The sequence below is a fragment of the Salminus brasiliensis genome, chromosome 22 (genome assembly GCF_030463535.1).
Source record: "Salminus brasiliensis chromosome 22, fSalBra1.hap2, whole genome shotgun sequence".
Lineage (NCBI taxonomy): Eukaryota > Metazoa > Chordata > Actinopteri > Characiformes > Bryconidae > Salminus > Salminus brasiliensis.
Window position 1 is genome coordinate 32934739 of NC_132899.1, and position 26193 is coordinate 32960931.

Below are 26193 nucleotides of genomic sequence, written 5' to 3' on the forward strand. Positions count from 1 at the left end.
ATCTTAAGAACATTATAGAGCATTATAGAGCGCCCCCTACACTTCCTGTAGTGTATTACAGTCTGTCAGAATGAGCGTTTTTGATCATATGATCATTATAGAGCATTACAGAGCGCCCCCTACTCTTCCTGTAGTGTATTACAGTCTGTCAGAATGAGCGTGTGGATCATATGAACATTATAGAGCATTATAGAGCGCCCCCTACTCTACCTGTAGTGTATTACAATCTGTCAGAATGAGCGTGTGGATCATATGAACATTATAGAGCATTATAGAGCGCCCCCTACGCTTCCTTTAGTGTATTACAGTCTGTCAGAATGAGCGTGTGGATCATATGAACATTATAGAGCATTATAGAGCGCCCCCTACACTTCCTGAATTGCATTGCAGTACCTGAATGCATTCATTAGAAGGGGTGTCCACAAACATTTAGGTATTTAGTGTAGGAATATCATAGAGCGCCACCTTTGCTCCCTGTAGAGTATTACAGTCTGACTGGATCATATTTTTTATAATTTTATAACCATAAAGGTTCCTTTGTTCTTTATAAATTAACCCAAAGCCGTACCAGTCATCTTAGGCCAGCGTGTCCTTAGCAGGACCATCCTCATAATGTTACGAGTGGGCTTCACTGCTGGCCGGCACTGTGGACCCTATTGTCTGAGCAGCTCGTCTGTGAGTGGACGTCGCGCTCTTTGTCGAGGAAAGCAGTAAAAGCTCCGGGCGTTCTATTCAGAGGAACCGCCGAGGGTGGAGGGGGGCTTCAGTGCTCGACAAATTGGCTCAGTGCCGTGTGGTGTTTTATGACCCACTGTGTTGACTGCAATGACCTTTAGGGTTCCAGAAGACAAAGGTGCAGACAGGGAGCCTTTCACCGAGCGTCGACCCCTGACCTGCCTCGGACTGAGCTGAGAGTCGGATTAAATTAGCTGCTTGAGTGGATTAGCTGCATCTGGAGCTGCGCTCAGATAAATCTGTGTGTGTTGGTGGACGTTCGTTTCTCTTGACAGAAATGAGCCGGAGAAGCCGTATTGATCGTCTGCTGAATTGTGGGAGGAGTCATGTTCATAGATGTTGAGGAGGACCGTTTTTGGAGGATCTGTTGGAAGCTCCCTGGCCTGTGTGATGGTTGGACCCTGTACCCTGGACCCTGGCCTAGTGGTCAGAGTTTATGAACAATTTAGCTAAGGGGGTAAACGCTACAGGAGGCGGTATGGAGGTGGAATGGAGGTGGAATGGAGGCGGTATGGAGGCAGTATGGAGGCGGTATGGAGGCGGTAGTAGATCTCACAGCAGGATCTCACGCCTCTCTGCTCAGAGAACCTGAGGACGGAAGCTCCTCTCGGCTCTGCAGGCGGCTAGCAGTGTTTCGGTTCCTCGACTGAGCGTCCGGAGAGCCGGGTAGAGGGAGACAGGTGTGCTAATGGTTCTCCTAACCTCTCGGTTCTAGCTACAGGTGTTTCTGATGCCATCACTCATGTCTGCGCTATTCTGGGCCACTGAGAAATGACAGCCCTGTGATGTCACCTGTGTTGCCGTCGGGAACCTGGAGGCTTTCAGGCTGCACTGAATCACCTGTACGCATGAAGATTTTGCTTTAGCCACACCCACTGCCTTCTTAAGACCACACCCACTTTTAAAATCCACCCTCAAATTTTTTTTTGTGCAAACCCAGTCCCAGCACCTCACCCTTGTTTCTGGTTTAGGCCACACCCACTTACAGCTCTGCACACTCATTTCTGTTGTAAGCCACACCCTTTTCCAGCCCTTCTTAATACGTTTTGCGTTTAGCCCCACCCTCTTCCAACCCTACTGACTAATATTTGCTTTAAGCCACACCTGCTTTCAGCACTTTACATTTGTTTCTGCTTTAAACCACACCCACTTCCAGACCTTTTTACTCAGTTCTGCGTTTGGCGGGCTGGGTGGCGGGCTGGGTGGCGGGCTGGGTGGCGGGCTGGGTGGCGGGCTGGGTGGCGGGCTGGGTGTATCGTCAAACCCTTCGTGTCTGAAAGTTGTCTTTGAGTCCGTGGAGTTTGTGCTCCTCATAACGCAGAAGCCTCCACAGTGGACAACAGACCAGGCGGTCAGCCCAGTCTGACCCTAACTCATCGTTAGTCACTGGCTGCAGGCTGGAGGCACAATAAACTCGCCTCTGCTATGAAGACAGAAAGCCCTGTAAACAGGAAAGTCCCTCTGGAAGCTCACCATAAAAGAGCACAGTAAGTCAGTGTGTGTGTGTGTGTGTGTGTGTGTGTGTATTCTAGGCTTATTGAAGAAGCCTCTTGAACGTGGAGGGTCTGAGCTGGGCGTGAAGGATGCCTTTGTCTGCCTGTGGCATTCCGCCTCTTTTGTCGCTCCCTATCTCCGGCTCACCACGCTGGCATCTGGAGTGGGTGTCGGAGCCGACAGCCCAGCCATTGAGCGGAGAGCGAGGCTGGTCGGGGGCGCGGGGTCTTTCTGCTTAGAAGAAGAAGAATAACCGAAACGCTGCGTGACCTGCGTGACGTACGGGCGCACAGAAAGGAGGGCTTTGAGGAGACCGAAAGGCGCAAATGTGACACCCGACCCCTCCGCAGTGGGCTTCTGGTGGTGCATAAAGAGAGCATTCATGATGAGGACTTCATTAGTGGTGGCGTCACTGTAGCCTACGACTGAGGCCACAGGCCAGCTGACCGCATACTGCTAGCATTAGCCTTGCAGATCAGCGCCTTCGCGCCGAGTCCAGGTTCACTTCTTGCCCCCTGACCACAAGCTGACATTACTGACGAGCCGTGCTGAAGCAGTTAGTGTCGTCAGAGCTATGTAGCTAATCTGCACGACATGGGCAAAAGTATTGGGACACCTGCTCATTCACTGTTTCTTCTGAAATCAGGGGTTTATCCTGCTTTTGTTGGCGGGACTGTCTCTACTGCCCAGGGAAGAAGGCTTTCTACTAGACTTTGGAGTATTGGAGCATTGCTGTGAGGATTATGATGATCACCACCCCAAACAACATCCTCAACCACAGCTCAATGCTGCTGGGGGGCTTTATACCCCACCTCTAGCTCACGCGTGGCATTAGGCAGCATGGTGCCAATAGGCCCATGTTGATAGGCTCCAAGGGGGTCCTATTCTATTGGCTGTGCGTCTCAACAGGGACTAGACAAGTAGTATTTATTTATTAGAAAGGGTGTCCACCAACTTTTGGACATGTAGTGGATGTTCTAGGCAGGTCTTGTGTGTGTGTGTGTGTGTGGGGGGGGGGGGGGGGGGAGGGGTTCCCGGTATGCAGGAGAACCAGTGAACCAAGGCACCCAAGAGTCATCGATGCTCATGGTGGTCCCACCTCACGACCTTCAAGACTTTAGGGATCTGCTGCTAACGTCTCAAGGGGTCCCGGTATCGCAGGGGACCTTCAGAGGTACAGCAGCAGCCACATGTACGCCAGTGCTAACCCTTCCAAATCCTCTTCCTCTGGGCTGAAATTCCACAGGCCGATGCTCCTCTGATCCCTCAAAGGTGGAATTCACAGCTGCCCACTCTGCCGGCTCTTCTAATCCCCGGCGCTGATGCGGGCTAACGTGGTTTGGGCTGTTTGTGCTCCTGTAATGACTCACTTCCCCACTCATGCGTCTGCGCTCAGAGAGCGGACCGGCGCTGGGGCTATAGATAGAGGCGATCGGCGGTGTGTTGGCGCACACATGCGGCACGGCCAGGTGAGTCACCCCCGTCTGCCGCCTCTTTATCCTCGGATTAGAGGAGCATTAATTCCTGCCAGCAGTGGCGCCTAAGTGATCGCAGAGACCGTGTTTTCCAGGCAAGGGGTCCGTCAGAGGTCCGTGCTGAGGGGACCAGTTGAAACAACCACCAGTGAAGCTACACGTGTCTTCTGAGTGTTATGTGGGATGATGATGATGATGATGATGGTAACATAGGGGAGAATCTGAACAAATGCATTATGGGGAGACTATTTATTGGAGCACAGCTTGCTGCTCATTTCCCTCCTAGACAGATTTTAAAGCATAAAGACGTTGAAGTTGAAGTGAAGGACGAAACTGACGGATAATGACACTGAAGCTGGAGGACAGCAGAGGGTAAAGACGCAGGAGCATGATGACAATGGAGGGTAATAACCTGGATCGACCCTGGAGCATAGTGACAGACGAGCGCAACGACCCTGGAGCATAGTGACAGACGAGCGCAACGACCCTGGAGCATAGTGACAGACGAGCTCAACGACCCTGGAGCATAGTGACAGACGAGCGCAACGACCCTGGAGCATAGTGACAGACGAGCGCAACGACCCTGGAGCATATAGAGTCTGGACCTAAATGATGCTGGAGCGTAGTCACACTGGAGGGTAACGCCCCCGGAGCGTAGTCACACTGGAGGGTAACGCCCCCGGAGCGTAGTCACACTGGAGGGTAACGCCCCCGGAGCGTAGTCACACTGGAGCGTAGTCACGACTGTGGAGCGTAACGACTCTGTAACGACTGTGGAGCGTAACGACTCTGTAACGACTGTGGAGCGTAACGACTCTGTAACGACTGTGGAGCGTAACGACTGTGGAGCGTAACGACTCTGTAACGACTGTGGAGCCTAACTGTGGACTCTGTAACGACTGTGGAGCGTAACGACTCTGTAACGACTGTGGAGCGTAACGACTGTGGAGCGTAACGACTGTGGAGCGTAACGACTGTGGAGCGTAACGACTCTGTAACGACTGTGGAGCGTAACTGTGGACTCTGTAGCGACTGTGAAGCGTAATGACTGTAACGACTGTGGAGCGTAACGACTCTGTAGCGACTGTGAAGCGTAACTGTGGACTCTGTAACGACTGTGGAGCGTAACGACTCTGTAGCGACTGTGAAGCGTAATGACTGTAACGACTGTGGAGCGTAACGACTCTGTAGCGACTGTGAAGCGTAACGACTGTGGAGCGTAACTGTGGACTCTGTAATGACTGTGGAGCGTAACGACTCTGTAACGACTGTGGAGCGTAACTGTGGACTCTGTAACGACTGTGGAGCGTAACTGTGGACTCTAACGACTGTGGAGCGTAACTGTGGACTCTGTAACGACTGTGGAGCGTAACTGTGGACTCTGTAATGACTGTGGAGCGTAACGACTCTGTAGCGACTGTGAAGCGTAATGACTGTAACGACTGTGGAGCGTAACGACTCTGTAGCGACTGTGAAGCGTAACGACTGTGGAGCGTAACTGTGGACTCTGTAATGACTGTGGAGCGTAACGACTCTGTAACGACTGTGGAGCTGTAACTGTGGACTCTGTAACGACTGTGGAGCGTAACTGTGGACTCTGTAACGACTGTGGAGCGTAACTGTGGACTCTGTAACGACTGTGGAGCGTAACTGTGGACTCTGTAATGACTGTGGAGCGTAACGACTGTAACAACTGTGGAGCGTAACTGTGGACTCTGTAGCGACTGTGGAGCGTAACGACTCTGTAACGGCTGTGGAGCGTAACGACTCTGTAACGACTGTGGAGCGTAACTGTGGACTCTGTAACGGCTGTGGAGCGTAACGACTCTGTAACGACTGTGGAGCGTAACTGTGGACTCTGTAACGGCTGTGGAGCGCAACGACTCTGTAACGACTGTGGAGCGTAACTGTGGACTCTGTAACGGCTGTGGAGCGTAACGACTCTGTAACGACTGTGGAGCGTAACGACTCTGTAACGACTGTGGAGCGTAACTGTGGACTCTGTAACGGCTGTGGAGCGTAACGACTCTGTAACGACTGTGGAGCGTAACGACTCTGTAACGACTGTGGAGCGTAACTGTGGACTCTGTAACGGCTGTGGAGCGTAACGACTCTGTAGCGACTGTGGAGCGTAACGATATGCTGGCAGTAAAGGGGTTTATGGGAGAATATGAGAATATAAGCCGGGCCAGTGGCAGTTGAGTGTAATAGAGGCTTATAAACCCATTAACGCTTTGATCAGCTCTGATCTACAGATCCGGAGTCATTCAGCACCAGCTGTCCGATCACCTCCTCAATTCAATCTGACCAGGTCTGACTGGACTGCAGAGCCAGTGCCGACGTGATGCGTAGTGACAGCAGCGGAAGGAAGAGACACACACACACACACTCACACACACACACACACACACACTCTCTGTAGTTCTGAAGACAGTGTGTGGCTAATGGGGTGGAAGTGTAAGCCCTATAAAACTAGAGGAAGAGGGGGGGGGTTAATGTGCTTCTTTAACACTAACACTAGTCATTACATACGCGCACACACACACACACACACACACACACACACACACACACTGAGGTGTGACGGGTAGCCAGTGACAGCATGTTGAATGTAGGAGCTGTAAAGTGTATGTTAGTGTAAGCAAGCTCGCTGTCACACACACACACACACACACACCCTCACACACACACACACACACCCTTATACACTGGAGTGTTAGAGTTGTGTAATTGGGGTCACGGTCATTACTTGATATTGTCTTTGGACTGTTTGACTGTAATCAGTCATTACAGATTAGTGCAAAGCAGTGTTTGGGAATGTTGGGGAATCATCTGGAATGGTAGGGAATGTTGGGTAATGGTCGGGAGTGTTTGAATGGTAGGGAATGTTAGGTAATGGTTGGGAGTGTTTGAATGGTAGGGAATGTTGGGTAGTGATCGGGAGTGTTTGAATGGTAGGGAATGTTAGGTAGTGATCGGGAGTGTTTGAATGGTAGGGAATGTTGGGTAATGGTCGGGAGTGTTTGAATGGTAGGGAATGTTAGGTAGTGATCGGGAGTGTTTGAATGGTAGGGAATGTTGGGTAATGGTCTGGAGTGTTTGAATGGTAGGGAATGTTGGGTAATGGTCAGGAGTGTTTGAATGGTAGGGAATGTTGGGTAATGGTCGGGAGTGTTTGAATGGTAGGGAATGTTAGGTAATGGTCGGGAGTGTTTGAATGGTAGGGAATGTTGGGTAATGGTCAGGAATGTTTGAATGGTAGGGAATGTTGGGTAATGGTCGGGAGTGTTTGAATGGTAGGGAATGTTAGGTAATGGTCGGGAGTGTTTGAATGGTAGGGAATGTTGGGTAATGGTCGGGAGTGTTTGAATGGTAGGGAATGTTGGGTAATGGTCGGGAGTGTTTGAATGGTAGGGAATGTTGGGTAATGGTCAGGAGTGTTTGAATGGTAGGGAATGTTGGGTAATGGTCAGGAGTGTTTGAATGGTAGGGAATGTTAGGTAATGGTCGGGAGTGTTTGAATGGTAGGGAATGTTGGGTAATGGTCAGGAGTGTTTGAATGGTAGGGAATGTTGGGTAATGATCGGGAGTGTTTGAATGGTAGGGAATGTTGGGTAATGATCGGGAGTGTTTGAATGGTAGGGAATGTTTGGTAACCGCAGCCACCTGGCACACCATAGAACCACCTAGCAACATTTAAAGCTGCCACCTGGAACACCATAGTATCCATCTAGGAACGTCTTAGCAACCACTGAGCAACACCTTAGCAACCACCAAAAGTTAGTTTTACAGATTTTATGTATGAACAGGAAGTTTAATTTACTGTTGATTGAGCCTCTCGACACCGTCAGAACATCCGACCCGGTCAGTTGGTTGTACATGACTGTGATGCAGCCACTGAGCGGCACACGCACACACACTCACACACACTCACTCTCTCTCTCACACACACACACACACACTTTGAGGCGTCACACAGATGGGCTCGGGCAGGGCGGCGGGGCTCAGCAGCAGACTGGGTTTGGGGGGGCAGCTGTGGATCCACTCTGTGGAGGCTAATTTACTCAGAGGGAATAGAATCAAAGCCACACATGAAAGAGGCCGTCACTGGCATTCGCTCTTCAGCGCCGGCTCCTGCCAGCTTCCGCCTGCTCCCCCCGGGCTCCCGCCGGCTCCCCCCTCATTTATTTCTTTACTTCCGACCGTGGTGACACCTGATGCAGCCTGGATCCAGAGACCACTAAAGCTCCACACACCGATACAGACCACATCACACCCTCATCACTTCACAGCGCTGTTTAGTGAACATGACGAGCAGCCACTGAGGGGAACTGAGGGAAACCATAGGAGATCCCTCCTAAAAACAGAAGGAAGAACCACTAAGAGAACCCAAGGCTCGAAAGGTGAAGCTTAAGAGTATGAGAAAGAAACCCTGACAGTCTCAAAGGAGAACCTGCCTAACAGCATGTGGAAGAACCCCTGAGAGGAACCCATACTCAAAAGGAGAACCTGTTTAAGAGCATTAAGATGAACCACTACGGGAATTGAAAATTAAATGGGGAACCTTCCTAAGAGAACATTTAAGAAGAAACACTGACAGGACTTCAGAAGTCCTTAAAAGGAGAACCTCCCTAAGAACATGAGGATGAACCCCTGAAAAGAATCAAACCTCAAAAGTAGAACACGGTTATTAAGAAAGATTATTTGTATAGAACCTAGAACCCCTGGCTCATCTTTTCACACTTGCGTCTCATTAATTAAAAAAAGGTTCTTTAAGGGGACCAGCTGTGGTTCTTCTCTGGCATCAATCACAGATACGGGAATTATTAAATATCTAACGTAGAGACCTTGTGGTGGTTCTCGCGGTTCCTGCCACGGTTCCTGCCACGGTTCCTTTCTGTCTGCGGTGTTTATTTAAATCCCATCCCCTCCTGACCTCAGTAATTCCGTTGGCAGCCTGAAGGGGGCAGTAAAGGCAAACATTTCCCCATCAGCCCACCATGCAGTACTGTCTGGAGAGATGGTGTGAGAGGTGAGAGCAGGACATCAGCAGAACCGGAACCGCTATTGGACTCCGCCTCGGATGGCAGCCTCAGCGCTCGTCTCAACTGTGTGAGCTCCTTCATAATCCTCAGAGGAGCTTAGGAGAGAACGCCCTCATGTTTTATATCAAACTGTTCAGAACAGTCTCCTCTCTATCTAGAACGAGACCCCATGTGACCTAGAGCCCTGCGTGAGGAGATACTCTCAGATTACTCTGACCCTAAACCTGCACTTCTTCATATTTCTCATATAAACATCTCTTTAATCAAGTGGACGAATCTCAGCTTACCTTCACTAAAGCAGTGGAATGTCTGGATGAACGGTGAGAGGACGAGTTTCTGACTGTCCATTGGTCAGTTTCACCCCCCCCCCCCCAGACGGACGCAAGACTCCACCAATTACATTGGCATTTAGCTCAAGACTACGCCTTGGTGTGTGTGTGTTGGGGTCATCGTCCTGTTGACAAGCCCAATTGTGGTGAAGTTTCAAACACCCAGCAGTTCCACAGGCCACCAAAACCCAGCTACCCCAGAGTATGATGCTACCACCACCATGCTTAACAGTTGGTACAGTGGCATTGCTTTGAAGTCCATTCCGTCCATGTATAGAAACCATGCTCTTAAACAAAAGCGGTTTTTCAGTGGTTCTGTAGGTAGGGTCGTGAAATTTTTGCTACGTTCCACTGGCAGCAAAGCAATCCCAGAGCGAGCATGATGCTACCACCACCATGTTTGGTAGCTGTGTGTTCTATATGTCATTCACTCTGTTCGGTCGTCATGCGGTGGTCTCGGGGTGGGTGCAGTGTGAGGAAGGTGGGGGAGTGAAGTACGGTGGGAGTGTAATCTGCTGTCTGTGGTGCAGCTGGAGTGCCTCTGCATCAGGACCGGCTGGCTCTGTGATGGATATCCTCTTGTGTGTCTTATGAAGTCATTGCTGCCTCGCCTCGCCTTGCCTCGCAATCTCTGTTATATAACAGCCTCCAACTCGGAGCGAGGTAGAAGAAAGGAGAAGCTCTGGGGTTCTGAACAAGGGTTCTGCTGAGGAGCTCAGCTCATTGGGCCTGGCTCTCACCAGAGCTACAGTCTCAGTGCTTCTGCTTTGGGAAAAGAAGCTTCTTGGTCTGGAAGCCGAGTCTGAATCTGCTGGTCTGTGACTCACTGCAGTTTATGACTGTAATACTGGAGTCACATATGAATCATTTGTGATTTAATAGCTCCTAATAGGTTCATCTTTGGCCGGGTTGAGCGTGTTTTGGCTCTGCTAGATAACGGTAGCTGCTGCAGCTCTGTCCGTATCTTCAGCGGCTTCTTCTGTAAATATCTGTGACTTCTTTGTTGTGATAAATAAAGATAAACTCTTTTTGGGGACCAGCAGATTAGTCCACATACTTATGCCCAGTGACAAGAGGCTGCTGTGTCAAACACTGTCCATTTATTTTACATCACAAACTAGAACAGCTGGTTAGTCCAAATACTTATGACCAGGAAAAAGCTTGAAGCTGTGCTTTAGCCTGGCTGGCTCTCACTGTGAGCTGTTGATGATGAAACTACCTCCACCATGTTTGAAGGCTGTACTTTAGCCTGGCTAGCTCTCACTGTGAGCTGTTGATGATGAAACTACCTCCACCATGTTTGGAAGCAGTACTTTAGCCTGGCTGGCTCTCACTGTGAGCTGTTGATGATGAAACTACCTCCACCATGTTTGGAAGCAGTACTTTAGCTTGGCTGGCTCTCACTGTGAGCTGTTGATGATGAAACTACCTCCACCATGTTTGAAGGCTGTACTTTAGCCTGGCTAGCTATCACTGTGAGCTGTTGATGAAGAAACTACCTCCACCATGTTTGAAGGCTGTACTTTAGCCTGGCTGGCTCTCACTGTGAGCTGTTGATGATGAAACTACCTCCACCATGTTTGAAGGCTGTACTTTAGCCTGGCTAGCTCTCACTGTGAGCTGTTGATGATGAAACTACCTCCACCATGTTTGGAAGCAGTACTTTAGCCTGGCTGGCTCTCACTGTGAGCTGTTGATGATGAAACTACCGCCACCATGTTTGGAAGCAGTACTTTAGCTTGGCTGGCTCTCACTGTGAGCTGTTGATGATGAAACTACCTCCACCATGTTTGAAGGCTGTACTTTAGCCTGGCTAGCTATCACTGTGAGCTGTTGATGAAGAAACTACCTCCACCATGTTTGAAGGCTGTACTTTAGCCTGGCTGGCTCTCACTGTGAGCTGTTGATGATGAAACTACCTCCACCATGTTTGAAGGCTGTACTTTAGCCTGGCTAGCTCTCACTGTGAGCTGTTAATGATGAAACTACCTCCACCATGTTTGGAGGCTGCACTTTAGCTTGGCTAGCTCATAAAGCTTCAAAATCTATACAGTCTAGAACCTGTGCTCTTTTAAAAAGCGGTTCTTCAGTGGTTCTTTAAAAGCATTCTTCAGGTTCTCTTCATTAATGTTTGTTTTTTGCCTGGTTAAAAGATTTCTCCCTGATCGAGAAACCTCTTCTGGATGGTTCTTCAAAGAATCCTTTAACAAATGCTTCTATAAAGAACCATAAACGGTTTCCACTGTGCTTATAAGCCCTTTTCATAGCTAGAGCTCGTTTAGTTTGAGTCTCTGGTGTGACCGTTTGTTTCGTCAGCTTCCACATCCTGAGCTGTACAGTTCGCTGTTCTCCGCCCCTCAAATCCTGTAACCCGGAACCCACATTTCACCCAGTTGTGGGCCCATGTCCAGGTGCTCGGAGGCAGTTTCCAGTGACGCTGGCTGTTTCTCAGCTCAGTCGCCACAAGGAACCCAAGTGGAGCAGTGGAAAGGTGGCTTATAGATTTATTTATTTATAGACTTTAGTTATTTATAGAACCTTAGAAAAGAGGGTTCCGGATAGCACCAAAAAAGGGGTTCACCATTATATAAGATCCTTTTATCACTTCTATATAGAACCCATTTTGCTTTGAGTGCACCAACACCATACTTTATAACGACAAGGGTCCTTTGGTAAAGTATGTAGAACGTTCTAGATAGAATGTATGTTTAAATGGTTCTTCCCTATGCTGTAAATGTTGTACTTCGCCCTTTACAAGAGGGTTCTTCAAGGGTTCTTTAGTAAGGGTAGTGGTTCTGTATAGAAGCATGACAGATGACAAATTGTAGCCTGGTCTAAGGGTTCTACCAATACAAGAAATACCTCTTAAAAAAGGACGTTCTTTAAGGAACCTTCAGGAACGGTTGTATACCTTACCAAAAAGGGTTCCCTGATGTGCCCTTTCTCATTGTGTGTGTAGTATAGTGTATATATATAGAAGGATATAATATAATGTAGGTTCTGGTAGTACTGATTTTTTAGGACCTTGGAACCTTTAAACACTAACACTAAATGGACAAAAGTATTGGGACACCTGCTCATTCTCTTCTTCTGAAAACAAGGGTATTAAAAAAAGTTTCTCCTGCTTTCGCTGGAGTAACTGTCTCTCCTGATGTCCAGGGAAGAAGGCTTTCTACTAGATTTTGGCGAAGCACTGCTGTGAGGATTTGATTGATTGCATTCAGCACTCCACTTCATCCCCAACTCATCCCAAGAGTATCGGATCAGTATTAGAGCACCATCCATTGGGGGCTTCTTATACCCCTCCTCTAGCCCACGCCTGGCATTAGGCAGCATGGTGCCAATAGCTTCCATTGGTTACTGGCCACAGATAGTCCTATTCTATTGGCAGTACTTCTTCTCTACAGGGACTAGACAGACTGTGTGTGTCAGCATTAGAAGGGGTGTCCACAAACTTTTGGACACATTCAAAGAGTGTTCATATAGAAGTGATGCATTACTGACCTCCGCCCTGTCCCTGCAGCCGCCCGCTGCTGCGCGATGCATGGAGGGAGGAGGTGGACCAGTTAACCTGAACCCACAGGCAGCCCACCACGGAGCGCACAGTAAGACCACCTTTTTCTCTACCTCACTTACACACACACACACACACACACACACACATTAACGCAACACACTCCTATAGCGAGGGACTTTGGTCCGGACCCGGACCGACTGATGGTTTTAGGCGTGGGTGAAAACTTCTTCATCTGGATGCTAATGCAGTCCCGCTGCCAGGGCTGATTACTCTCCCTTATTGTGAAGAAGCCCCCCGCCCCCCCGGCCCCCCCGCCCCCCCCGCCCTGTGTCACAACTTCATTTACTCTCTTAGAAAGCCTGTCATGGACGCGGCCTCTGACACACACACACACACACACACACACACATACTCACACACACACACACTCTCGCGCTCTGTCTCTCTCGCTGTCTGATCAGGCAGACAGAGGGGCTGTGCAGCATACCAATAGACCTGTCTGGAATCCGTGATGTAACCGCCGGCTCCCTGCCGGCGCAGTCCTGCTCGCCTTCATCCCGATCCATTAATCATCCGCTCAGACGAGCGCTGGGCCGGATTTCTACGCCGCGCTGCGTCCTCGTGCTCGGGGAGACGCGCCCCGGCTCGGAGTTTATCAACAAAGCAGGCTGATTAAAACAGAGCCTCATTAACACCTATTGTGTCCCGAACACCTTCCACTGTTCCTCTGCCTGCCTGCCTGCCTGCCTGCCTGCCTGCCGTGAAGCTGGTCAGCCAGGAAATATCGCTTGCTTATCGCTAAAGACACGCAGTGTCACTGATGCAGAGCACCAAGCGCTGTTTCAGGGACAATAGCACCCCCTTGTGGGGCGTCTTCGTAAAGCAGTTAGGTACTAGATAGCTAGTTGATTAATTAGTTAGTAAGCCAGTTAGTTTTGGTAGTTATTTTATTCCATTGTTCTTTGCTCGTTCGTTAGTTCAGTTCTGTCTGTATTTTAGCTAGCTAGTTAATTAGTACGTTAGTTAGCGTAGTTTGTGAATTTGTTAGTTATTTTATTTGATTGTTTATTGTTTGTTAGTTCAGTTTGTTTATTAACTTGCTAGTTAATTAGTAAGTACACTCGCTTGTTTTTGTTACACTCTGAATTTGTTTATTTTATGTAATTGTTTTGTTTGTTAGTTCAGTTTTTTGTTAGCTAGCTAGTTAATTAGTACGTTAGTTAGCTTGTTTTTGTTACTTTCTAAATGTGTAAGTTATTTTATTTGATTGTTTTATAGTTCAGTTTGTATTTTAGCTAGCTAGTTAGTACGTGAGTTTGTTTTTGTTACTTTTGCGAATTTGTTCGTTATTTTATTTGATTGTTTATTGTTTGTTCGTTCAGTTTGTTTGTTTATTAACTTGCTAGTTAATTAGTAAGTAAGCTCGCTTGTTTTTGTTACACTCTGAATTTGTTTATTTTGTTTAATTGTTTTGTTTGTTAGTTCAGTTTTTGTTAGCTTGTTTTTGTTACTTTCAAAATTTATTTTATTTTAAATAAGTTATTTAATTTGATTGTTTTATAGTTCAGTTTGTATTTTAGCTAGTTAGTACGTTTTTTATTACTTTTGTGAATTTGTTAGGTATTTTATTCGATTGTTAATTGTTCGTTAGTTCAGTTAGTTTGTTTGTTAGCTACTTAATTAGTAAGTCAGCTTGCTTGTTTTGGTGGAGTTATGGTTCTTCCTCTCCTCTGTGGTAACGGTGTTATCGGCGGCGCTAACTTCATAGCCGCGAAACGGAGGCCACTTTTACACTCAGCAGCATTTCACTCATTCCCGTTTCTAGTTTTAGAGTTTCTCAGGAAAGCTCAGTCGAATTCGCCACAGTTGTGCCTCACACGTGAAGACATGTTCGGTGTTCAGGGTTTGTTGCTACTGGGTTAGCTCTGCTAGCACTCCTCAGTCCTTGTTTACTGCGGTTAGAGATTGCTTGACCCCTTAGGCCTGCAGGTAGCCCCGTGCTAACTGGTGTGAAGAGCTTCCTCTTAGCTACGTTAGCGCCTTTAGACACTTAACATGGCTTGGCCAGTTGACTACATGTGAGCAGATGTGTCCAGCTGTGTCCAGACTGTTCACTTTTTGGTGCCGAAGGCTTGGAGGTGGTTTTAGCTGTGTCTGGTGAGCCGTGTTAGCTCAGTGCTAATGGTCTTATCAGGCCAGTGGAGTCGAGTCTGTCCTGCTGCGTGTTCAATATTAATTACAGTCGGTGTGGCGCTGTTAGGGCCGCGGCTCGCCCTCCACTCGGAGAACAGTCAGCAGCTCTTCGTTCCTAATCCTGACGTGGAAACAGCATCCTGCAGTTTAGCCCCTCCCATTCAGCCTACAGCAGTCTAGCCCCGCCCATTCAGCCTACAGCAGTGTAGCCCCGCCCTTTCAGCCTACAGCAGTGTAGCCCCGCCCTTTCAGCCTACAGCAGTCTAGCCCCGCCCATTCAGCCTACAGCAGTGTAGCCCCGCCCTTTCAGCCTACAGCAGTGTAGCCCCGCCCTTTCAGCCTACAGCGGTGTAGCCCTGCCCATTCAGCCTACAGCGGTGTAGCCCCACATACTCAGCCTACGGCAGTGTAGCCCTGCCCTTTCAGCCTACAGCAGTGTAGCCCTGCCCATTCAGCCTACAGCAGTGTAGCCCTGCCCATTCAGCCTACAGCGGTGTAGCCCCACATACTCAGCCTACGGCAGTGTAGCCCTGCCCATTCAGCCTACAGCGGTGTAGCCCCACATACTCAGCCTACGGCAGTGTAGCCCCGCCCTTTCAGCCTACAGCAGTCTAGCCCGGCGGTTCGAGACCCTCACCCCCACCCCCCCACTCCCAGTCCGGTTCTGTGAGTCACGCGGAGGTGAGGACTGTTTCTCGAGGCTCTCTGGAGTGGGTTTCACTTTTTACAGGGCGAGTAGAGAAGCGGGGGGAAGCAGGGGATATCATTCATAATGCATTCTTATTACATAACTAATAACAGCCTCCCCGCTGCCGCCGCCGCCGCCACTGCCGCCGCCGCCGCCACTGCCGCCGCTCCCCTTCAGCTCAGACTCAGCAGGGAATTCCACCAGTTTCATTTCCAAGTTTATTTATTTATTTATTAAATTTTTTGCATATTTTTCATCAGAACTTCATCAGAACATCAGACTGTTGCTTAGTTTCCTTTCATAAATCATAAAGATCAGAGTCCTGGGTTCCACGCTGACCTGGGATGCCTTTTACATGCACCTCCTCACTGAGGATGATGAGGATGATGATGATGATGTCATTAATATTGACGATGTTACGTAAGTAATGCACTGAAATGCCTGACGGTGATTGGCTCTTCACATCTCATGGGGTTAGGCTTTCAGCTTCGGTCACACATACAGCTAGCAATTCTGAGGACCGTCCCTGGAGTTGGTAAAAGGAGTGACGCCCATATGTCTCTATTTAACCCATTTAAAGCCCATTTCACTTCCAGAGAATTCTAATGAATTATTATTAGTAGTAAAATTGAAGTATTTATTTGACCTTTTGACCAATTATTAAATACATTTAATTCATTTTTTTAAATATAAAACTGTGTGAGGTTAGCTAGCGTACATTTCTCCTTCAGAAACTGTGTGAGGTTAGCTAGCGTACATTTCTCCTCAGAAACTGTGTGAGGTTAGCTAGCGTACATTTCTCCTTCAGAAACTGTGTGAGGTTAGCTAGCGTACATTTCTCCTTCAGAAACTGTGTGAGGTTAGCTAGCGTACATTTCTCCTTCAGAAACTGTGTGAGGTTAGCTAGCGTACATTTCTCCTTCAGAAACTGTGTGAGGTTAGCTAGCGTACATTTCTCCTCAGAAACTGTGTGAGGTTAGCTAGCGTACATTTCTCCTTCAGAAACTGTGTGAGGTTAGCTAGCGTACATTTCTCCTTCAGAAACTGTGTGAGGTTAGCTAGCGTACATTTCTCCTCAGAAACTGTGTGAGGTTAGCTAGCGTACATTTCTCCTTCAGAAACTGTGTGAGGTTAGCTAGCGTACATTTCTCCTTCAGAAACTGTGTGAGGTTAGCTAGCGTACATTTCTCCTCAGAAACTGTGTGAGGTTAGCTAGCGTACATTTCTCCTCAGAAACTGTGTGAGGTTAGCTAGCGTACATTTCTCCTTCAGAAACTGTGTGAGGTTAGCTAGCGTACATTTCTCCTTCAGAAACTGTGTGAGGTTAGCTAGCGTACATTTCTCCTCAGAAACTGTGTGAGGTTAGCTAGCGTACATTTCTCCTTCAGAAACTGTGTGAGGTTAGCTAGCGTACATTTCTCCTCAGAAACTGTGTGAGGTTAGCTAGCGTACATTTCTCCTTCAGAAACTGTGTGAGGTTAGCTAGCGTACATTTCTCCTTCAGAAACTGTGTGAGGTTAGCTAGCGTACATTTCTCCTCAGAAACTGTGTGAGGTTAGCTAGCGTACATTTCTCCTTCAGAAACTGTGTGAGGTTAGCTAGCGTACATTTCTCCTCAGAAACTGTGTGAGGTTAGCTAGCGTACATTTCTCCTTCAGAAACTGTGTGAGGTTAGCTAGCGTACATTTCTCCTTCAGAAACTGTGTGAGGTTAGCTAGCGTACATTTCTCCTCAGAAACTGTGTGAGGTTAGCTAGCGTACATTTCTCCTCAGAAACTGTGTGAGGTTAGCTAGCGTACATTTCTCCTCAGAAACTGTGTGAGGTTAGCTAGCGTACATTTCTCCTTCAGAAACTGTGAGGTTAGCTAGCGTACATTTCTCCTTCAGAAACTGTGTGAGGTTAGCTAGCGTACATTTCTCCTCAGAAACTGTGTGAGGTTAGCTAGCGTACATTTCTCCTCAGAAACTGTGTGAGGTTAGCTAGCGTACATTTCTCCTCAGAAACTGTGTGAGGTTAGCTAGCGTACATTTCTCCTTCAGAAACTGTGTGAGGTTAGCTAGCGTACATTTCTCCTTCAGAAACTGTGTGAGGTTAGCTAGCGTACATTTCTCCTCAGAAACTGTGTGAGGTTAGCTAGCGTACATTTCTCCTCAGAAACTCTGTGAGGTTAGCTAGCGTACATTTCTCCTTCAGAAACTGTGTGAGGTTAGCTAGCGTACATTTCTCCTTCAGAAACTGTGTGAGGTTAGCTAGCGTACATTTCTCCTCAGAAACTGTGTGAGGTTAGCTAGCGTACATTTCTCCTTCAGAAACTGTGTGAGGTTAGCTAGCGTACATTTCTCCTTCAGAAACTGTGTGAGGTTAGCTAGCGTACATTTCTCCTCAGAAACTGTGTGAGGTTAGCTAGCGTACATTTCTCCTTCAGAAACTGTGTGAGGTTAGCTAGCGTACATTTCTCCTTCAGAAACTGTGTGAGGTTAGCTAGCGTACATTTCTCCTTCAGAAACTGTGTGAGGTTAGCTAGCGTACATTTCTCCTTCAGAAACTGTGTGAGGTTAGCTAGCGTACATTTCTCCTCAGAAACTGTGTGAGGTTAGCTAGCGTACATTTCTCCTCAGAAACTGTGTGAGGTTAGCTAGCGTACATTTCTCCTTCAGAAACTGTGTGAGGTTAGCTAGCGTACATTTCTCCTTCAGAAACTGTGAGGTTAGCTAGCGTACATTTCTCCTTCAGAAACTGTGTGAGGTTAGCTAGCGTACATTTCTCCTCAGAAACTGTGTGAGGTTAGCTAGCGTACATTTCTCCTTCAGAAACTGTGAGGTTAGCTAGCGTACATTTCTCCTTCAGAAACTGTGTGAGGTTAGCTAGCGTACATTTCTCCTTCAGAAACTGTGTGAGGTTAGCTAGCGTACATTTCTCCTTCAGAAACTGTGTGAGGTTAGCTAGCGTACATTTCTCCTTCAGAAACTGTGTGAGGTTAGCTAGCGTACATTTCTCCTTCAGAAACTGTGTGAGGTTAGCTAGCGTACATTTCTCCTTCAGAAGCTGTGTGAGGTTAGCTAGCGTACATTTCTCCTCAGAAACTGTGTGAGGTTAGCTAGCGTACATTTCTCCTCAGAAACTGTGTGAGGTTAGCTAGCGTACATTTCTCCTTCAGAAACTGTGTGAGGTTAGCTAGCGTACATTTCTCCTTCAGAAACTGTGTGAGGTTAGCTAGCGTACATTTCTCCTTCAGAAGCTGTGTGAGGTTAGCTAGCGTACATTTCTCCTCAGAAACTGTGTGAGGTTAGCTAGCGTACATTTCTCCTCAGAAACTGTGTGAGGTTAGCTAGCGTACATTTCTCCTTCAGAAACTGTGTGAGGTTAGCTAGCGTACATTTCTCCTTCAGAAACTGTGTGAGGTTAGCTAGCGTACATTTCTCCTCAGAAACTGTGTGAGGTTAGCTAGCGTACATTTCTCCTTCAGAAACTGTGTGAGGTTAGCTAGCGTACATTTCTCCTCAGAAACTGTGTGAGGTTAGCTAGCGTACATTTCTCCTTCAGAAACTGTGTGAGGTTAGCTAGCGTACATTTCTCCTCAGAAACTGTGTGAGGTTAGCTAGCGTACATTTCTCCTTCAGAAACTGTGTGAGGTTAGCTAGCGTACATTTCTCCTCAGAAACTGTGTGAGGTTAGCTAGCGTACATTTCTCCTTCAGAAACTGTGTGAGGTTAGCTAGCATACATTTCTCCTTCAGAAACTGTGTGAGGTTAGCTAGCGTACATTTCTCCTCAGAAACTGTGTGAGGTTAGCTAGCGTACATTTCTCCTTCAGAAACTGTGTGAGGTTAGCTAGCGTACATTTCTCCTTCAGAAACTGTGTGAGGTTAGCTAGCGTACATTTCTCCTTCAGAAACTGTGTGAGGTTAGCTAGCGTACATTTCTCCTCAGAAACTGTGTGAGGTTAGCTAGCGTACATTTCTCCTCAGAAACTGTGTGAGGTTAGCTAGCGTACATTTCTCCTCAGAAACTGTGTGAGGTTAGCTAGCGTACATTTCTCCTCAGAAACTGTGTGAGGTTAGCTAGCGTACATTTCTCCTCAGAAACTGTGTGAGGTTAGCTAGCGTACATTTCTCCTTCAGAAACTGTGTGAGGTTAGCTAGCGTACATTTCTCCTTCAGAAACTGTGTGAGGTTAGCTAGCGTACATTTCTCCTTCAGAAACTGTGTGAGGTTAGCTAGCGTACATTTCTCCTCAGAAACTGTGTGAGGTTAGCTAGCGTACATTTCTCCTTCAGAAACTGTGTGAGGTTAGCTAGCGTACATTTCTGCCACTGCCCCACACACCACCTTATACACTAGCGCTGAAGGGCTTATGCTAACAGGCGGCGCGGGCTTCATTCCTCTCCCTCTTCACCTCCCGGAACCTCGTTACTTTATGTAAATGTTGTTTTTGCTCTTTTCCGCCGGCCGTGTCCAGCAGCCGTGTCCAGCAGCCGTGTCCAGCAGCCGTGCGGCGGCGCTCCGGGCTGTGCTGCTGTCTGAGAGGGTGGGAATGCTGTATTAAGTGCGGAGCTGTTGGGTTTAGGCGATCGCTGAGCTGTAGAACGTGTTGACAGCGGAGAAGCGGGGCTAATGATTGGACCTCTGGTGTCTCCGCTGATGAGCCAATTAAAGACCTGAAGAAAGATCCAGAAGGGAAAATAGACCGGCTTATAGGAGGCACACGCTCCTGTAATTGGACTCGGGTCCCCCGCTGTTATCGCCCGCCGGATGTTGTTGAGAAAAACGTTCCTGTTCTTAGAACGTCTGGAGATAACGATTCATACTGGATATTAACGATATTAGAACTTCATACTGGATATTAACGATATTAGAACTTCATACTGGATATTAATGATATTAGAACTTCATACTGGATATTATTGTTATAGATTCATACTGGATATTAATGTTATTAGAGTTTCATACTGTATATTAATGCTATTAGAGCTTCATACTGGATATTAATGTTATTAGAGCTTCATACTGGATATTAATGTTATTAGAGCTTCATACTGGATATTAATGTTATTAGAACTTCATACTGGATATTAATGTTATTAGAGCTTCATACTGGATATTAATGTTATTAGAACTTCATACTGGATATTAATGTTATTAGAGCTTCGTACTGGATATTAATGTTATTAGAGCTTCATACTGGATATTAATGTTATTAGAACTTCATACTGGATATTAATGTTATTAGAGCTTCATACTGGATATTAATGTTATTAGAACTTCATACTGGATATTAATGTTATTAGAACTTCATACTGGATATTAATGTTATTAGAGCTTCATACTGGATATTAATGTTATTAGAACTTCATACTGGATATTAATGTTATTAGAACTTCATACTGGATATTAATGATATTAGAGCTTCATACTGGATATTAATGTTATTAGAACTTCATACTGGATATTAATGTTATTAGAACTTCATACTGGATGACCAGTGTAGTGTATATTTTGGTAACTGCTAGGTTGAGGAGATTTCGGGGTGCTTCTGCTCTGCTTTGGTCATTTCTGAATTAAATTACATGGGAGAACAGCACTGAGCCTGTGTGCTGCATATAATGGATTCTGTTATCCTTGCCAGAGCCATTGTCAGGCCTTAGGGTGTGTGTGTGTGTGTGTGTGTGTGTGTGTGTGTGTGTGTGTGTGTGAGAAGCCCATTTGCATGACTGATGAGCTGGAGTCAGACAGGGGCTCTTGTGTAAAGGCTTTTTTGAGCAGTGTTTGAGCACAGGTTTGAACTCTGAAGGCTCTGAGCGCAGAGGGGCAGTACAGCTTTGATCTTCTGCTGCCAGGACGCTGTTTAGACAGTGTGGAGAGAACAGAGGAACCTTCTTTAGAACATTCTCAAATGTAATCCCTGACAGGTTTGATAAGCTGTGCTGCGAGGGGACGGAAATCGCCTCTGGAACTTCAGCTCACCTCCGAAACCCGGAGAAACTCTTCACCCTCCTCTAAGCTAAGGGACCTGCGGGCCTGCCCACTGTCTGACTCGCTGGAACTGTGTGTGGGACACTTTGACAAGAACCCAGCTGTGATGTTCTAGACAACTGGGTCAGAACATCTCTGAAACATCAGGCAGGTCCGGTGGGGGCGTTCCCGGTATTACGAGTGCTCAAAGGAAGGACGTCCGGTGATCCGGCGACAGGGTCATGGGTGCCAAAGGCTCAGTAGGGCTCATGGAGGCCCCACCCACCTCACATTTTACAGGTCTTTACAGGTACCACCTTCCGAGGTCTGGTGGAGTCCGTGCCTTGACGGGCAGCTGGTTTTAATAAGGTGGTCATGGCTTATCAGTAGACACATCCGTCGGCACAGAGTCCTTTCGGAGGCTCTAGATAAAATATGAGTGTGATTGGCAGTGTGAGCAAAGCAAGCATCACACTAGTCTTCCTGCAGGTTCTAGATAGACTCAGTGTGGGCAGTAGTGTGAGTTAAATAAACATCGCTCTAGTTTTCCTGGAGGTTCTAGATAGACTGAGTGTGAGCAGTAGTGTGAGTTAAATAAACATCGCTCTAGTCTTCCTGGAGGTTCTAGATAGACTCAGTGTGAGCAGTAGTGTGAGTTAAATAAACATCGCTCTAGTCTTCCTGGAGGTTCTAGATAGACTGAGTGTGAGCAGTAGTGTGAGTTAAATAAACATCGCTCTAGTCTTTCTGGAGGTTCTAGATAGACTGAGTGTGAGCAGTGGTGTGAGTTAAATAAACATCGCTCTAGTCTGGAGGTTCTAGATAGGCTGTGTATGTGAGCTGAAAAAACATTACTCTGATCCTTCTGGAAGATCTAGATAGGAGCTAAATAAGCATCATTCTATTTCTTCAACATCACCCTAGTCCTTCTGAAGGTTCTAGATAGGATTTAAGTGTGAGCAGAATAAACATCCCTCTTGTCCTTCTGAAAGTTCTAGATAGGCTGCCAGTGTGTTATATGTAGTGTGAGCGGAATAAACATCCTTCTAGTTGTTATGGAGGTTCTAGATAGGCTGTAAGCATGAGTGGTAGAGTGAGCTGAATAAGTATCCCTCTAATCCACTCTGAAGTTCTAGATAGGTTGTGGTGAGTGGGAGTACGGCCTGAATCAGCATCACTCTGATCCTTCTGGAAGTTCTAGATAGGCTGTGGAGAGTGGGAGTACGGCCTGAATCAGCATCACTCTGATCCTTCTGGAAGTTCTAGATAGGCTGTCAGTGTGAGTAGTATGAGTGTGAGCTAAATAAGCATCATTTAATTTCTTCAACATCACTCTAATCCTTCTGAAGGTTCTAGATAGGTTGCATGTGTGTGATATGTAGTAAAAATCACTCTAGGTGTTCTTAAAGTTCTAGATAAAGGGTTTAAGTGGGAGCAGATTAAACATCCCTCGGTGGCTGGAGAGCTCTGCAGAGCTCTTTAATCTAGGACGGTTCTAGCGTTGAGGTAGAGATGTGGTTCTGATGGTTGGGGGGGGGGGGTTGAACTGTGTGTTTCTCACTGTCTCTCTCTCTCTCTCTCTCTCTCTCTCTCTCTCTCTCTCTCTGTGCAGGTGTTACTCTAGCCCTTGCCACCCTCTGCTACCATGTTTAGGAATAGCCTGAAGATGCTGCTGGGGGGGAAGGCCAACAGGAAGAGCCGCAACAGCAGTGGTCAGTCCCACACTTCACTTCACCCCGTCTGTTTAGTCCCTGTGTCGCACTCGTCGTTAGTCGTGCTGTCCGGTGTCGACCAGAGGAGGCCTGGGTCCTCTCAGGGTTCCTTCCTCCTGGCTCGCTCAGAGGAGGCTGGAACCCGGATCTCGCCCGCTGTGCGAGGCTTTTTTTATAAATGAAATCTAACCGAGCCGAACTGGACTATCCTGTACGGGAGGTCAGACCGTCCGAGCCTTCTGCTTTCCAGTCTAGACCGGCAGATCTGTCCCTGTGAGCGACTGATTAAAAGGTTCTTGTGTCTGGTATCTGACGTGAGCGCCTGTCGTTTAGAACGGGAGATGCTAGGCTAATGTTGCTAACAAACACTGCACTTGGACTGTCACCAATCTCATCTCCGCCTGTAATCTTCCTTCATTGGCTTCAGAACTGTGTCGACAAGCTTGGCGCCTTATTCAAATGGTTCTAGATAGGTGCAGATTTTAAGGACGATATAGATATTTTCAGCGGCTAAAGCTCTTTATTGTTATTTGAAGGGGCTCCGAGTGGTTCAGTGGTCTTATACACTACCACTATGCCCTGGGGGGTCCGAGCTCGAATCCCGAGTCATGAGAGAGCACAGCTGCGGTGCTTTCTCCAGAAAGGTAGATGGCGCTCTCGTCACGGTAATTGTAAACTAATATATATTAGTATTAATATTATATAATATGGCACTGGGGGCGGAGTTATCTTCAGTGTGTAATGAGAATATAGGTAAACGGGGAGGATTCTGGTACGTTACCGGTAGAATTTCCACTGGTATTGATCAAGCCACGGGTCAATCCCTGATAATATGTGATTGGACCTTGGAGCTGGGCTCGGACCTGGGGTTTAGTCCCAATTTCTACACTTTAGAAACGTCATTGTGTCGCATGCCACAGATCCCTGCGTCCTTCGACATCTAATCCGCAAAATATTGTAAACATCTGATTTATTGATCGTCTGTGGATCTGAAAGGAGTGACGCGTTCGCCTCCACTTCTCAACACCAGACAGTGTTTGGTGTCATGTTTTCGCCTCCTTGTTCAGAGACTCGTGTGGAGAGCGCTGCGGCCCACAGCAATTAGCCCATATCAGCGAGCACCCCACTGCTACCACCTCACTCACACACACTCACACACACACACACACACACACTCACTCACTCGCTCACTCACTCCAGAAGAGCTGTCCTCCGTCTCACCTCAGCTGAACTCCACACGTCACCCATCAGAACACAGAGACAGCCTGTCAGTCCTCAGGCAGCAGGTTGTGAGTTCAGTTTCCAGAGGTGCCACAGCCACCCGTCAGTGTCCGGGAGTCCCAGAGAGCGTAACTGTCCTCTCTCTCCCCCATCGCTCAGCATGGCCAATGCTAGCCAGTGCAGGTGCCTGCAGAGTTAGCAGCTAGCCTTCTCCTCAAAGCATGTTGAGAATGATGTGATGTTTGTCCTTGTTGAGGGTGGGACCAGTGACAGTAGCCTGGATTGGGACCACCCAGTTTACATCAGAAAGGAGTTCTTTGCTCATGGATTTTGTGTGTTTAGCTGATCTGGAACTCATGTGGATCCAGCTGCTAGTCAGCTCTGGTAGTATTGGTATTTAGGCTGTGAGCTACACATCAGGCAAACCCAGGAAAGCAGACAGGACAGGAAGTGTAGCGTGGGTATTTAAAGTAAAAAAAAAAATCTAACAAATAAAATCCGTTTTGTTTTGTAAGATTTCAGTTGTAAGTGTTTTCAGATTCATTTACTGACATCTGGATGCTGTAGGTCTCACACAAATATCTTAGTGTTTGCTGTTTTCAGTTTTCTCAAATTCTCAATTTTCTTAAGTTTGGCCATTTTTATTTTTCTCAAAATCTCAAATTTCTCAAAATCTTGTCCATTTTTCAATCCATTATTTGTCATTTTTAAATTTCTCAAAATCATTTTTTTTTGCCATTTTCAATTTGATCAAATTCTCAGTTTTCTCAAATTCCCAATTTTCTCAAATTCTCAATTTTCTCAAATTCTCAATTTTCTCAAATTCTCAATTTTTGCTATTTTCAGTTTTCTCATATTCTCAATTTTATCAAATTCTCAATTTTTGCTATTTTCAATTTTCTCAAATTCTCAATTTGATCAAATTCTCAATTTTTGCTATTTTTAATTTTCTCATATTCTCAATTTTATCAAATTCTCAATTTTTGCTGTTTTCAATTTTCTCAAATTCAAACTTTTTGCCATTTTCTATTTTCTCAAAATTTTGGCCAACAAAGATGGCCAATCCAATGATCTCATGGAAGATAAGATGCATATAAATGCTCCAAAATTACATGGACTAAAGTTCAAATGTGTTTGAAAGTTAAGTTTTTGTCCATTTCCTCTGAAGTTGCTGTTGTGGAGTTGATTTTGCGACGGTGATGATATATTAATAATAATCCCGCTCAGTTATGAAAAGGCTTTTAAAGCAGATTATCTCGGAAGTCTTGTGTAACGGGGTTGTGAAGTATCCCTGTTTATTTGAGACAGGCAATGTGTTCCAGTGTTTACCTTTTTCCTGACCGGTCCTGACCTTGTTGATCGGCTTCCATGGCAACAAGGCGGAAGGCATCAGCTTGTGGTCAGACGAGGCCGGCGCGGTCGCTGACATTTCACGAAAAGTTCGACCTCATCGATAGTCTCCCCGGGCGCCGTGTCTGAGACTGTGCACCAGCCGGGGCGATGTGGGGTCGATTCTCATTGTGGGGAGGTGGACAGGGGAGGACGAGGGGGTGGACAGGGGGTGGTGGAGGGGGTTATACACACCTTTACCGTACCCTCATCCCGGACTGCTTGTGACTTCATCATTGAATGCTGACCACTCGGGCCCGGCCGCATCGGCTGTGCCGTTGTCATGGCGACGCCGAGATGAGAAAGCGTGTTTGCTGACCTCGCTGCTGCTGTGTAATCTCGCTGAGCGACGGCGACACTTAAAGTTATCTCTCTTTCTCGCGCTGGCTCTAGCGCTGGCTCGCGCTCTCAGTGGATGTGGCAGTACTTTAGGGTCGCGCTCGT

At 47.1% G+C, this 26193-nt stretch overlaps 1 protein-coding gene across 8 annotated transcripts in view; it reads left to right on the top strand.

Moving 5' to 3' along the window:
* Positions 1-26193, top strand: part of tanc2b (tetratricopeptide repeat, ankyrin repeat and coiled-coil containing 2b) — a 119457-nt gene that overhangs the window by 13840 nt on the left and 79424 nt on the right. For 5 of the 8 annotated variants that reach the window (XM_072667801.1, XM_072667802.1, XM_072667797.1 and 2 more), the window contains exon 2: positions 12602-12683. In XM_072667801.1, the coding sequence (XP_072523902.1) occupies positions 12623-12683 (61 nt within the window). In that variant the 5' untranslated portion in view covers positions 12602-12622. Of the gene's footprint in view, positions 1-12598; positions 12684-23039; positions 23140-26193 lie in introns of those variants that run through there. The other 3 variants (XM_072667799.1, XM_072667803.1, XM_072667800.1) reach the window with 2 other exon arrangements.